This window comes from Erithacus rubecula (genome assembly GCF_903797595.1).
Source record: "Erithacus rubecula genome assembly, chromosome: 1".
In the NCBI taxonomy this organism is placed as follows: domain Eukaryota; kingdom Metazoa; phylum Chordata; class Aves; order Passeriformes; family Muscicapidae; genus Erithacus; species Erithacus rubecula.
The window spans coordinates 68188906-68204485 of NC_136658.1; the positions used below are offsets into that span (position 1 = coordinate 68188906).

The window sequence follows — 15580 nt, forward strand, 5'->3', positions numbered from 1 at the left end:
GATTTTATAATTCACTTTAATTTCTCACCAGGAAAAAGTCAATTTCTGCATGGCAGGGAAGCCAGAGGTAAGAACACTTTAGTCTGCTCAGCAAACAGGGACCTATTTTTAATCCAAAGGCCCTCTGTTAGTTCTTGCCTGTTTAGTGTAAAAACAGGATTTACTACACGTACAACTTTATCCCCTTTTTATATTTGCATAGGGATCCTGCAGCATATGTATGAACAGTTTTTGAGATAAGAGAGGGAAGGCCTTGGGAGTCAAAGTCATTGTTTTTGCATGAAGTATTTAATACTAAACATAAATATTGAGAGGACTGAATTCCTGTGCACTTGCAGACTTTGCTCTTGTGCTCCTGAGGATTTTCACTTTATATCCAATTATTAAGAGCCTGGTTGTAAATGAATGTAGAAAAAATACAGGAATGCCTTTACAGACTGGGCTTTATTTTCCTGTTAAAAGGAGAGACAGGTTCTAGAAAAAGCAGAAGCAAAGGTGGTGTGCTTCTCATCTCCCTCAGAAGAGTGTGGCTGAGGAGGGAATGTGCCAGGCAGGAGAAATCAAGGCCAGGAAGGGACTTTCTGCAGTGGTGACCTGGAAGGGGATTGGAGCTCCTGCAGTGCACATTCATCAGCTCCACTCACTGATTCACATGATTTGTGTTCTCACAATCATGATTAGGTGGTGAAAAAAATGATCTACATGCAGGTTGACTTCAGAAAGTGACATTCTTTGTCCAAATCCAATCAAGCCCCGCAGCATGAGGTCCTTAGGATTTAGCATTAATTTTAATATGTGTGTGTCTGAAAATAACCCTCCTGGCTTTGGCAACCTCAGAGATGAAGAGACTCCCAGGCAAGTACTGGGCAGAAAATTATGTCTGAGAGCTGTCATGGCTTTCTCCAAAGGCAGTTTCGCTGGAGTGAAGAATGGGATGCACTGACATTAATTTTTAAAATGTAGTCAGAGACAACTTGGTGGGGAAATTTATTTCTCCAGACATAAAATGGAGTCCAGAGGAGCTCCACCAGGCTGGCTGGTGGAGTTGCTATGATCTCAGCAGTGCATGCAGTGAGCAGCAGACTTTTGCCTTACTGTAGGCAGTGTGATCAGATTAATTTTCACTCTTTTACTTCTAATGGTTGTGATGAGACTGGCAAAATGTCTCTATGTTTGGGTGCAAAATCCCTCATGCATGTGATGTTGTGACTTCAACAGGCCTCCTTGTAGCTGCCTCTCAAAGCTTTCCAAGATAGTCACGTAACAGTCTGATTTTTGCCTGCTGACATGCTTGGGCTCTTCTTTTCAAGTCAAAGAACAGAAACCAGCAAACTGCATGGGCAAAATAAAAAATAGGGTAAAATAGGAGGGTAAATCCCCAGGCTACATCTCTCCATCACGCCTTTCTGCATCATCTTGCTGTATCAAACTTCAAAAGCAAGTCTTGCCTAATGAACAGGAACAGTCTGTGGCCAGTCATCCAGGCAAATGGCTCATGGGTACAGGGGAGGAGGAAATCAGAAGAAATCTGTTACTTAACTACTGGAGTCTGAGAAAATGAGCTCGCAACCAAAATTTGTATGGGTTCAATCAGACAGATAAATGAGCAAGAACATTTTTATTAGCATGCTACATACCTAATAACAATTTTGAAACCATTAGCCAGCCACACTACAGCTTTCCTATGCTCCTGAGTGGCTCTCCCACCCTACAATTTTTCTCCCATGAACAGAAAGCCATAGAGCTGATTGCAAAGGACAGATACTTAATTACAGGGCTTGTTATTAGCAGAGTCTGGGAAATCAAAAGTCTGCAGTTTGTATGATGTAGAGAATGATGCAGCATCTCAAATCACTAATGTGATTCAAAGTAGGGTCTCAGAATATGCACATTTATTTTCCCTATTAAGTCTATGGGAAAGCCTATTTGAAAGGCTTTCTACTTCTTTTTCTCGACTTTTGCCAAAAGTAAATTTTGAATGCTTTCCTGACATCTTTATCCCATCAGTCTGTCACTCAGTCTCACAATGTCCTCCATGCAAACCTATCAGGGCACTCTATAATCCACTGTTTAATACATGTCTTGAAAGAAAACAATGTTTGACAACTCCTCAAAGACTTGAAATCCCGCTGCATGCAAGCACAACCCAGCAGGCTGCTGGGAGCACTCTGTCTCTGCTACCCTTGGGGCACATCCTTGGCTGATCACAGCACTGCTGGCTTGCTGTCCTCAGGTGGGCTGGTGGGGAATGACCTTGGGAAAGGATTAGAGAGCTGTTTCCAGTTGGCACACACCTCTGTCCCTGCTAAGGCTCTGCTTTATAGTCACACTCAAACCAGACATATTGTTTAGATTAAAAGGGAGAGAGAGACAGAGGGAAAAGAAAGCATTCAACAGTAAAGATGAGAAGTGAGGGAAAACAGGCACTTCTTACTGTGTTGCTGAAGGCTTTGTATAGATAACAAGCCATTAAACTTTATGACCAAGTTCTTGGAGTAGTACTGTTTGGTTGTTTTTATGCTGCAGTTGCCTGCACAAGTTTTGGAATGTGTCTGACCCCTCTCCTCTCCTGCATTTGCTCCCTGCCCAGTTTTGTGAGATATTTGGTCCTTTGAATAAATCACACTTCTTAATTTTTTATGGGCTGGTTGTCAAGTCCAGTGTCTGTCTCTTAAAGACAGTCCATCAGGTGGAGCTGATCTCATTTGGTGATGGTGTAAAGCACATCTGAGCTTTCATCTTTCCAGTGAATGTTGCTAGAAATTTCCTTTGCTGGCACTCACTAAGTTAGTGAGTGTTGTATGTTCATGCCTTGAAATACTTGACTCCAAAAATCCCTGTTTTGTTACATGTAGTATACATGGAGAGAAAAATCGGTATTTCTTAATTATTTTTATCTGAGGGAAAAATACAGCAGAAAGGGTTTCTAATTTCTAATTCCAAGGTTCTAAATTTTCACAAGAAAAAATATAGATCCTCCAACTCTCCCTCCTTCTCACACCCTCTTTTGGGAATAATGTGTCTTAGACTAGTTCTAAACTTTGAACAAACCTCAGAGGAGACACAGCTAGTAATCAACAACTGGACATAACGTCATTAAGTACAAAAGTAAAAAAAAAATAAAATAGACCATGGAGAAAAAAGAATAAGAGTACATTTTTGAAATTGGATGGAATAAACTAGATAGTGATGTGCAAATGCATGAAGGAATACCAGAACAACTTAATTCAAAAGGATGTGGTAGTTGAACCTACCTAAATATGGCTAATCTTAGTCCTTGTAAGTTTTGGGGGAAACCCAGGGCAGAGTCTCAGAAGAGGAATAATGCGGTCTTGATGCTGCTAATAAGCTGGTGACTGGAATCCTGGAACAGATGCAAATGGTATAAAGAGTTTACCAGAAAAATTGTGTATGGGAAGAAAGCTGTGAGTAGAGAGAGCTATAAAATTATGTTTCAAGGATTCTGGTTCTCTTTGACATAGTATGTCAAAAGCTGGAAATATCCAGTCATGGGCTGTAAACAGCTTTGACAATCTGATTGATGTGTGCATTAACTGAATCCATGACATAAAATATATGGCCCTTCAAGCGCTTATTTTTCCCCATGAAAATGATTAGCACAAGCACTTTGCACAGTGACATGTATGTGAACTTGCACCCAAGATTTCTCAGACACCGTACAAAAGATGTCAGTATGAGGAAGAGCCACTATCTCTATCATTTATTTTGAATGTAATTGCAAATGACAAGGCATTTAAATTAACTATATTTTTAATAAACTTCTTATTCCAACCATATATTATTTCTTTAACCACATCTGCTTTTCTTTACTTAGGAAGTTTTGCAGTGATTCTCTTGTTTTGGGGGAAAAATAGGTTGTGGGATGTCACTTCTCAGCTATTGATGTTTCATATGCATAATATGGAAGGAATGCTGCTTCAGATTTCTGTGAGTGCCTGTGCTTCCACTTCTGTGTTTTCCTCACAAAGGGCACAGGTATCCCATGGAACAACAACAGTTTCACTTGGTATTACCACTCACCTGAATCTCAGCAGTTTTTTTAGCTGGCTTTTCAGGAGATCTGCAGCTCAGCCCTTGCCATCACCCAGGTATGGCTGGGCATTGGTGGCAGCTGTGCATCAAGGATGATGGGTTTCAATAGCAAGGCAAGCAATTTCTGACCTTGTTTGCTTGAGTGTGTTTATTGCACCTGAATTTTTGCCTTTAAACAGTACTGCCTGGGGCTTCCCCAAAAGAGGAAATGTGGGGGATATGTGTAGATGTAAATGGAGATGGCTGGCTTTGGTTTATAAGGGCTCTGTGTTTGGTAGGGTGGAGCTGATGCAAAGAGAAGGAAAAAAACAAGGACAAATAATTAGGCATTATTTAGTCTCATTAATTAGTCTCATAATTTGCAAGAAATTGTCCACTGTCATCACAAAGAAAGTAACTTCCCTGGGGTGTAGGAAGGAAATGTGACCTCTATAAAGATCCATAATCCAGTAAAAGAAACAGAGAAAGCCCCTTTCTTTCTTTTTTTTTTTTTTAATTTTATTTTTAGCAATCTTTATGATCGTTGAAGGCCAGAAGTTAGCAAGGCTGAACCTAGTCAATGAGATTGCAGAGTACAGCAGATAATGGTATCTTTGATCAATCAGGCAAAGCAGATTAAGTTGCACTGCAAAAATTGGCCTGTGATTTGCAGAAATATCTCTTTTTCTGTCATTCAGCAATTTTTGGGATGAGACTTGGAGAAATTAATCAGCACTGAGGTGGAAGGTGAGTGAGATATGGCGTGTACCTTCTCTGTAAGATGATGGGCAGACTTTGCTTTAGTCATTTCAGATGAGGCTTCCCAGGTCACTGGAGTGCCCCTTTCTGCCTCCAAAAGGTGCTGTTGGGATGCTGTCATCTTATTAACGTCAGGCAGAGATCTTTCCTAGAAATAGAAGGATGGTCTCCAGGTACCTTGTTAGATACAGAAGATGTGTCAATCCCAGCAGCAAATAATACAAAGCATTTAATGGCTCTGAAAAGGCTTGGCTGTCTCATAAAAGAAGGACTGACAGAGATTTGGCAACCAAAATAACTGCACATCTCTGTGCAGTTCAAACTTGTGGATAAACATGGAATCAGGCACACTTTAAGAAGAGCAATCATGCAGCTTTCTACAAGCTACAAATGGCAGCTTGAGACTGAAACTGGTTGCACATTGCTGTCTTTCTATTCTACATACAGGAGCCAGTGCCCTTGGTGTTTGTCCATTCAGCAATGATACCTGGTCTGTAATCACCTGCAATGCACTCACAAGCAAAGCCAGTAAATCACATTCCTGACATCCTGTCTGTGCAGAAAGTGACTTTGGTGAGATAGGAAGGGTAACACAAGCACAACGTGCAACCTCAGTGTTTGTGTTATGTAAAACAGCTCTTCAGTCAATGGGCTGCCTGCCATATACCACATATTTATATTGTACAGACAGCTCAGATGGATTATGGTTTCTGCCAAAATGCTCAGGTTAAATACAGTGCAAAATATTTTAATGGGCATCGCATATGTCTGCCACCTCATCCCTGCATACAGCTGGAAAAGGAAGAGTTGTTCTTTCCCTGAGCAGAGCAGGCTTAGCTTTGGTTCTTGTACAACCAACTCTGCTCAGACAGGCAGCCCAGCCAAGAACATGAAATAGGCTGTAAGAGACACCTTGCAGAAGAGACAGTGACCTTCACACTGTAAATCAGAGATACAAAGCTTATGCATATGTAACTGACCTCACTGGATGTCAGAAACCTTGCACAAAGGGTGGCTGCATTGGGAAGAACTGGTCCTAAAAGGACCCTGGAGGAGAGCCCAGGGCTGTGAAAGCTGGAAACCCTGAACTGATGGGCAGCAGCACAGTCACAGCACCTCACACCTGACCACAGAGGAGGGCTCACCTTCCCCTTGGCTCTTCCCATCAGCAGCCTGGCTGCAGCTCACGTTTAGCAATGCAGAACATGGCCACAGCTTTTTTGGGGCAGTGTCTCTGCCCATCTCATCACACAGCTTGCCACACCTAAGCCTTTTCCTTAGACTTTGCTCACTGAATCATTGACATTACCATAACATGAACATCTTTTTGGAATTTGTGCCTTTGCCTAGGTGGGATCTGTGCTCTGACTGAGATGTGTGGGGTTTTTTACCTCCTGGATGGTTAAGAGTGAAAACTCTATAACAAGTAAGGAGCAACAATAGTAATAAAAAGCAGTGTAATATTTTTAAAGCCCAATAACTCTGCACTTGCTCCTGCTGAGATGCACCTTGCTATGAAGCTTATGTCACTAATGGGACTGTTCATTTCAGTGAGGCAAAGCAGCAGGGACATTATAATTAATAAAGCTTAACAGGAAACAAGTTATTGTGCTTGGGGCAGAAGGGCAAAAACTGTTCTCTATTATTTTTTTGAAGAGCTAATTGGTAGTAGGGAAAGATGTGCTGTGTTGAGCCAGCAGGTGCTGCTTTATGACTACATTAATGTTAATGATATCCTCTGGACACACATGAAGACAGGTTAACCTATTTCTTTCTCATTGCATTTCTCTGGGTGAATGTGTGTTCTGGTTCCAGCCACTTTTTGGATGCTACCACAGAGCACTTGGACAGACAGTGATCCTAAATTTGCACAGAGGTTTGCAGGCAATTTTGGCAAACCAGGTAATTTTTGTAACCTCCATTCACCTCAGGACAGACGTTGCTGGTTTGAAGTTGAGGGAAATGGGTAAAAAGGAGCTGCTTCTCTGGCATAAAAATTATTCCTAGGGGTTACATTTCTAAAATTGCCTGTTTAATTGTTCCTAGGTGTGCTTAACAATAGTACCTGAGTTCTAACTGTTTATTCTCTTATTTCATTGCTGAAGCCTCTTTTCTTCTGGCATACCATTAAAAGAGTACTCTGGCAGCAATTTAAACCCTGGGATGTGCAGATGTTAAAATTGTGTTCCTCTAAGCAAAGAGTGCCATGGCCCATCAAAGCATGATATGTGCTAGAAAAAGTAAACCAGTGCTCTACAGAGCTTGAAATGGTCTCATTTCAGTACTATTCCACATTTAAGTTTAGTTATGAGTCTACATTATCCTTTTTTTTAACGTGCTTTTTGCATTTCTAGTTTGGCAAAATTACACTGTCTAGCACTAAGCTTCAGACATCCTTCAAGATATTTATATCTTTCATAAGATGCTTGCTTTGCACGAGCCCATCAGCTCCAGTAAAAAATCCATGTGCCATTGCAACAGGCAAAAACGCTGTGGAAAGATAGTCCTGGGAGCTGAGTGCAGAGCTCTTTAAAAATACCAGGTGATAGCACTACCATTAGAGAAACCCTCTGGGTAAAGATTGATTCTGAAAGCCAAATCTGATTTTCTTGGTATATAGAATACCCTGGAAGGATGATGGGCCCAGAAAAGCTGGTTAATAATCAAGGATCCCCCCCTCCAAGCTCAGGAGTGATGCATCCCAACAAAGAGGAAGTCAGTAAAAATGCTGGAAGGCCTGTGTGCACGAGCAAGGAACTCCTAGACAAACTTAAACACAAGATCTGGGTTTCCAGGTTCCTTGGTAGTTTCTTGGATTTTTTAAATTGGTTTTGTGATTCTTCATGTAGTGTTGTTTACAGCAAAAGGTCTAGAAAGTGCTAATGAAATATTACATTTTTAAGGTCATTGCTTCTTCTTCTGTAGAGCTTTTAAAATAAAGTGAAATGGTTAGACTCCAGTTAAACAGATCCTTATTAAAGTAGGAGCTGGTCTGATAATGACTTAAATTGATGCTGCGTGGCTATCACATGTTATTTGATAAGCATTCCATTATAATTAAGAAGTGGCTAATAGACAATTAATATACAGGATTACACACTTAGCTAATTAGATGATTTGAAATTTTTTTGTTAGATTAAAATGTACAGGACCCCATAAATCACTATTAGAGATTGTTTAATAAGCCTGAACCCTTAATTTTCTCCTTGTCAATCAGGAATGGAGCCACTGATTTTCCTCTCACCCAGAGAGACTTGTCACGTGGAAGAGCTGCTCTGTGCTCAGAATGAGCTGAAATGGCCCCAGCTCCCAAACACTGCACCTGTTTGCAGGACCTCAGAGCTCAAGTGCAGCCAGCAGAGACCTAATCAGGGCAGTGGTGGGGCTGAAGCATCACTTGGCTGACAAGTCACTGGGGGCTCAGGTCTGTTTCCTGGACACAGCCTGTTGCTGTTTGGGGTTTGTGGATCAGAGAGTGGGGCAGTGTGTCCAGCATAGCCTGAGGCAGACCTGCCTCTCAGGGCATCCAGGGGGGCTCCCATGCTCACACATGGCACACTGAGCTGACTGTACCCCTCCCAATTGTCCCCATGTACAGAAAGGCCAGAGAGCTCCCCCAGGGGCAATGCCAGCTCTGCCCCTCTGCTCTCAGACCAGAGAGGAGAGCACCAGCGATCATTTCTTCTAGTATTTGCTCAACAGTGAACAATGGGCTCTTTCAGCAGCACGGACTGCTCTGTAAATTTTGATCTGTTCAGACAGAACTAGGAGAGTGACATGGTAATTGGGCTGGTTTTTGTTGGCAAGGCTCACAGAGGCACAACACACAGGAACACCATTGACAGAAAATGCCTTAGAGTTGACCAAGAGACTGCACATGGGTTTTGATGATCTTTTTTTAAATATTCATAGCTAAAGTACAAAGCAAGCAAAGTGAGAATGAGATCTAAGGTGAAACAACACAAAGCCTGACACATCTGTAAGATGTCACTTACCAGCAATAGTAAAATGCTTTGCTTCACCCTGTAAACCATGTGTGTGTTACAACCAGGGGGATAAATAAGAGAGCTCCTTTGCTGTCATGCTTTCATGTTCAAGGCACTTTACAAGGAAGACCTAAATTCTCTTGACAGCTTACATCGGAAAGTCAGCATCTCAAACTCATTGAGAACCTGAGGAAATGATCACTTACCAAATATCTAAAATAAAATTAGGATCAGATGGAAGGTATGGAAGTAGATATTTCCACCTTTCATTTCAGCTCTCAGCTGACCCAGTGCTGACATGAGAATGCAGGGTTGGAGATTTGCACAACATTGTGTGTTGTGAGGGCTACACTGAGGCACACTGGCAGCAGCACTGAGACTGTCTCTGGAAGGACAATTAGTCCAAGTAGGTGATGACATAGGTGTGTCACTTAAGCCATTTTTCTGCCTGAAAAAAAACCTGGAGTTTTTTTCATTACTGATTTTCACACTGCTGACCACCCTGGGCACAATACAATGCTGAGATATCACCACCTCTCCCTCCAGATACTTCACTGCCTCAGAAACTGAGAAAACATAATTTTTACTCCTTACCCAGTTATTGAGGTCAGGAGATGGTTCAAGAGCACTCAAATATGCAAGAGTGACTGGGTGGGATTCACATCCAGGCTTAATGCCCTGGAGAACAGTGGATGAGTATTTGGTTAGGCCAGCCTGCACTGGCATGAACAAGGCTGGCTTTTCAAAATCACAAATGTGTTTGGAATGGTAGAAAGTGGCAGCAGAAACTTTTGGTTTTATCAAATAAAGATTTGGGAATATAGCATGCTTTTTACTAAAAAAACCCATGCAGATTATTTTGAGCTCAGACACTTGACCAGATCTTCTAACCCAAAAGCAAAGGACGGAAAGGGCTGGCATTTAGTGCAGTGCCACTATCTTATAGAAAGAATGCTGGTATGGGGTCTTCAGGGTCCTTCTTGCAAAATCTTCATGGCAGCAGTTTGTACCATGCTCCTCCCCTGGCTTTCAACCCACCACTGGATGGTGACCTCTTGCACCCCAGCTCAGAGCATGGAGAATATTATAGGAGTGTGTCTGGGATCACACACTCCTTCCCACTGGATCCTTTCTAGATTCCACTGGATCTCCAAGAAGGACAGCAAAGTTAGCTGAGCATGAAGTGTGCAGGTAGGAGGGGGAAAATGGTTTTGGTTCCAATTAATATTTAATTCTTTGTAGAGTGAAACATTGAGAAACTGAGTGGTCTGAAGCTGTGGACAAAGCATGCAGCTGGCAGGTTAGTTCAACCCCCTTTTACAGAGCAGGGGTTACTTGTCTCTTGGCAGCGAGTGGAACACACTCAGCATTATTTCTGCCTTTGTAATCTTGTGAATGACATCTCAGTCCTTTTCAGAGTCCAGCTCAGAAATCTGTGTAGCTGCTATAAAAAATTCTGATGTAAGCTCTTGCAGCATTTCCAATTCATATGTGTGTGTAAACACATCTGAAGATATTCACTAAATTTGATCCAAATGTATTGGCATTTGAATTCATAATTTTCAGAGGAAAAAAGTAGACTTAGCAGAAGAACTTTACAAAACTTTAAGGAAAATACTGCATAAAGAAAGCAAAGGTACACTCACTACCAAGTTAGTTCTCCATGCTTCTGGATTAAGCAGGCTTTGCCTGCTGATCAGTCCTGTGCTGCACTTCCCTTTAGTAATTCAATTTCTAATCAGCTTTTAGACTTTAAAACATTCATCAAGGGTCACTTGCAGTGACCATAGCCCCAGTTCTGCAGAAGTTCAGATTGGACATTTCAGTCACCCCTCCTGAAAGCTTTTGCACTGGGTAGCAGTATTAAATTCCCATCTGATGGTAGGCCAATCACAAACAGCCCGTGATAAAATATTTTGTCTTTTGAGAACATTTTGCTGTTTTCCTGTACAGAATACTGGAGCTCAAATAAAGAAGGATGCTCCCTGGGGAGTTGCCATAGTAACCTGTGATGTGTTTTTGTTGTCCAAGATTAAATATAAGCAAGGGAGCAATTACAGAGAAGGATTTTATATCTGAGTTATGATTTTCATATAACACCAAAGCTGAACTGTACCTCCAAGTTCCTAAAGCAATAGTAGTCACCTTGAGGGTGATGCCAGCTTGGTAATTTTCACTGAAAAAGAAATTAAATGCTGTATTTATTATTCAAGAACCTTGATTAGAAAAAAAACTGGTTCTGAAAGATGTAGCAAATAAGAGAGACTTCATTAGAAATGTAAAATGTGGAAGTGGAAATGGCTGCTACGAGTGATATCTAAACCTGCAATGTGTGAATATTCCTTATATATGCCTTATATATTCTATTTTCTTCTTAATCAGCTTCTATTTTCTTCTTTTTAGCTACAGTCTTCTCTTAAACTTATAGTCAAAGAAGAAACTTCATGTTGTGCTTGGAAAATAACTTCATCTCTCACAGCACATACAAGGCAGTGATTTTTGAGCATATCAATATCAGGTCAGCAACAAACAGAATTTGAAGATTCATAATAAAAGCAAATTTTGTTTTAAGAGGAAATGATGGAGAAAGAATCCATCCAAACTGTTCTCAGTTATGAGCATCAAAGGGAAATCGGGAAGTCTGGGTTCAGGAAAGGGCATGGGAGCCGAGCTAGCACAAAGGTCATTTCCATGAGAAATAACCCAGAAGAGCAATGCTGGGAAAAGCCAGTCTAGTGAGGACAGCGGGAAGGAGTGCAGAAGTGAACTGTGCAAGGAGGATGAGCAGAGTTTCACAGACACTGGTTGGGGGGCAGGTGGCTGCTTCTGGGGCAAGGTCCCTGCCAGGGCTCACATCAGTCTCAGCCCCCTGATCCCTGCTGTGACCCCACTGCCCCTGGACACCCCAGCAGCAGAGAGACCTCAGACCAGACTGCTTCTGCTCCAGGAAGAGGAGGGAACGCTGCTGGCCTCGCTGGCAAGGTGAGCATGTGCTGGGTAATGTGTGATGATGTCTGCCAAACTGCCCTGCCTGCCTAGAGTTGGTGTGGCTTCCCACACCTTGCCCATCCACCTGCCCAGGGTTTCCTGGGATTATTCAGAAATGGGGAAAAAAAATTATATGGAAAGCTTTGAGAACTTGAAGTGTCTCTCTACAGCCTGGGTCGAGGTCTCCCTGGCAGTGCAAAAGAGCTGACAGAGCCACTGTCAAGTTTAATTGTCCCCAAGACAGTGCCCTTCAAAGTCGTGTATGTTACACTTTTCTGTTTATCCTGGAAATGTGCAATCTAAACACTTTATCTGTGAGTGACTTTAAGAACTGTAGCTGCCTGTCCATGACAGGCACATGGGTCTGGGCTGGATTCTGATGCTGGATGTGTTCTGCATCTTCTCTGGATAATCAGGGGTCTGGCCCCTCCATGGCTGATTTGCCCTCTGCCCCTTCACTCCCCACCATGCCCACATTTTGGGGCCTTTAGGGGAAAAAAGGACTGGGTACCCAATGGAATGGGATGTGTTGGAAAGGATGAAAGAGAGGGAACAATGCATGGCTCTGGATGAAGTGCGAGTGGAAAAAAGAAATGTCCAAAACAGAGTTTCTGGAGAATGCCTTTTTAGCAAAAAAAAAAAAAGATTTTGTGAAAACACAAGTCTGACATGAGATAAAGCAGCAGATGATGTGGAAATTCAGACAGTGAACAGGTTGCAATAAAATTAAATGCTATTGCAAACAGCCCTATATTGCATTTGCCCTCTCCTAAATGCAGGAACTTTGGATTTCAAATGAAGCAGTAATTTTATGAGTGTTTGGACAAGCTTGGGAAGGGGGTGCAAGATAAATCTATGGATGTTGGCTATCAGAGGTAACTTGGAGGAGCCTGGACATGCAGTGTTGTTTGGTGGAAATGAGAGGGAAAGGGGAGAGCTGCAAGTTTTGAAAAGGAGTGGACAGCACTAGGACAGGAGGTGCACAGTGTGATGGCAGAGCTGGAGGCTATGAGGGGCTTGTGTGTGCTGGTCATCCCTGCTTAATGCTTGGGGTAGAGGTATGAGGTCAAGGCTCATGAAGGTAAAACTCTTCTCACAGACAGAAATGCAGAACTGGGCTGTCCAAGGGTCAGCAGGGTAGCTAGGAGACCTCAGCAGGGGGAGAGGAATACATCTGAGAGAAATTTGACAAGTTACTTATTTTTTTTAACTAGAAAAAGGAACATTTGTGCTGTCAGAAACTCTGTGAAGAAACCCTGAGAATTCCAACAATTTGGTTATAAAAAGTAGTTCATCCTCAGATCAAATAACTTCATCATGAAAATCACATAATTTAAATTTCTGTTAAAGCTGCAGAAAACAAGCTTTTCTTTGGCAATAAATAATAATTTTTGATTGTCTGGTTGCTCCTTTTTTTTTTCATGTAAAAAACTGAAATACTTCATTTGCCCCAGTTCACTCATGGTTAGAAGGTGATTTAAGCTGCAATATTCTGAGCAGAGGAAAGGAGGGGAGAGAGTGTTCAACAGATAAGTCTGAGGTTTCTGTGTCTGAAATGAGAAACATTAGAGGTTTGGCCCTGCAGTATGGATTTTAGAGATGAGTTTTCCGATGATGTTAAAAAAAGGCAGATGGACTGTAGGAAAAAAAGATAAGCAATCACTATTGCAGGACTAGAAAGCAAGCAAAATAACAGAGCTATCAAAGGATATAAAGAGGAAGAGTGACAGGAGAAATGAGAATGAAAGGTGGAGAATTATCTATGGGTTGTGACAGTTTTTGGGCCATGGTGATGGGAGCTTGTCAAAAAACCATGCAAAGAGCAACAGAGCTATGTCAGCCCCAATGTCCCAAAGCTTTGGTTTGGAGTTTCAAATGATATGTACATGTTGAGGATTCTAAAAAGCAAAACTGCCACTGCATTTTTTTTGCATCCTGTTAACACAGGCTACTCAGCATCAGCAGGAAAAACCAGCTCTCAAGGCCAGATTTTTTCTAAGAACTTTTAAAAACAATTTATTTTGAAAAGTTTCAGCCTCATAACAATTTTAATGTGTTTGTGCATTTGGGAGCAGGCTATTCTGAGGCAGAAAATTGCATTTTACTCCCTTACAAGTCTGTAAAAATGAGGTAGAGAGATAAAAGGAAAGTCCAGTTTTTTATTAGAAAGCTTTTAGTGCTGCCATAGTGCTGTTTTATCCACCAATGCCAATTTTCCCAGCATCTATCAACCAGGTATCTGTTAGATTCCTTACCTTTCAGCATCAGAGGGGTAAGAGTTAACTGTGAGAACTGTTTTATTTGCTTGTTCCTATCATTAATGCAGTTTAATTCTAATTTGGAATTTTGGCAGTAAATCCACACATTTGTGTTCCCTGTTCTTGCTTCTCCAGCCCCACTGTGTCCCCTACTCCTTGACAGTGGTCACTGGCCTCTTGTAGAATCCCTGGAAGAAGCCTTTCCCACAGTCTTCCTCAATTTGCTGGAGAAGGGCCATGTCTGCCTTTGAGGAGAGGAACCAGAGCATGGAGCACACAGAGCCTGAGATGGACTACATCACCCCTCAGGTGAAACCAAGAGCTGAGATGTTTGTTTTTATTGATGGGAAATGGGTGAATGACATCTTCTCCCAGCCACGCCTTCCTTCCTGCCAGAAACCCTTCAGCAAGAAGGCACAGAATGAGTGGAGCATCTGGGAGGAGAACAGAGCACTCTGGCAGGAAAACCAAGTTCTCTGGATCAAAAACAGGATGCTCTGGGAAGAAAACAAGGCCCTACAATATCTCCAGTCACAGAACAAATCTGTCCAGGTAATTTACACTGATGCTATACAGCAAAGCCACAAGAACAAAAATAAGCCATTTCCACTCTTCCAAGAGAGGAGCAGAGGCTTTCAGTTCAGCCCAGGCAACAAAGCAGTCCAGGAATATAATAAAATCTTTGAGGATTTCCAGCAGGAGAATAAAGCACTGCCTGCTACCTGGAAAGGCCAAAAAGCCCTCACTGTCCATGAAGAGAGCAAAGATGCCAGCTCAGATCTTCAGAAGAACACTGACACCATCAGAGCTGTGGAAAAGGGTAACCCTGGCCCAGTCCCCCAGCAGAAACATGAAGGTAAAAGGAAGAGCAACACCCCAATTCAGAATAAGATTGAGTCTGCCCCAGGAGAGCATGAAATCCTCCGGGTTCTCTGGGATGTACGTGAGCTCCTCCACACCTTCCTGAAAATGAACCATCCTCCTGGGGAGAAACAGAGCTGCCACAATCTCTGTGATGTGAGCAGATCCTTCCAAGAAGAGTACAGTAAACTGAAGCTGCAGCTGAATGCTGTGAAGAGCACTGTGTCAGACATCACAGCTCAAATGGATGTGCTGGAGAAGGAGATCATTGCCATCACTTCCCCCATGTATCAAGAAGCAGGACAGAAGCAGGCAACTGGGCATCAGCTTGGAGACATGTGAAGCTTAGGGATAAGAACTCCTAGCTCAGGTCCCAGAAAACTTCTCTCCTTTTCTTCAGGGAACCTAATACAATCCCAATAGGGCCTGAAGACATCTGGGGAACCTTGTGTCTTTCTGAAACCTCCTTGCACTACTTAGATATATTTCACCTTCTGGTTATATGGTGTAGGTGAATGTCATGAATTTGCCTAGTGTCAGGAATAATGTTTCTGTATTTTTTTTCTCAAAGTTTCTGGTAATAAGGCCTAGATTTTCAGAATTTGATTGCTTGAGGATCTCAACTCTGATTACATTGTGCCAGATTGTAGCCCAAGGACATACTCACAGTCTCTGCTAAAAAAGCATTGATTAATA

General features: G+C 42.2%; 1 protein-coding gene across 1 annotated transcript; it reads left to right on the top strand.

Moving 5' to 3' along the window:
* Window positions 1–11445: 11445 nt before the first annotated feature.
* CBY2 (chibby family member 2) lies at window positions 11446–15373 on the top strand. The gene is made up of 2 exons (XM_079300628.1): window positions 11446–11759; window positions 14159–15373. The coding sequence occupies exon 2, from the start codon at window positions 14261–14263 to the stop codon at window positions 15224–15226; it is 966 nt and encodes a 321-aa protein (XP_079156754.1). The 5' UTR covers window positions 11446–11759; window positions 14159–14260; the 3' UTR covers window positions 15227–15373.
* Window positions 15374–15580: the final 207 nt, after the last annotated feature.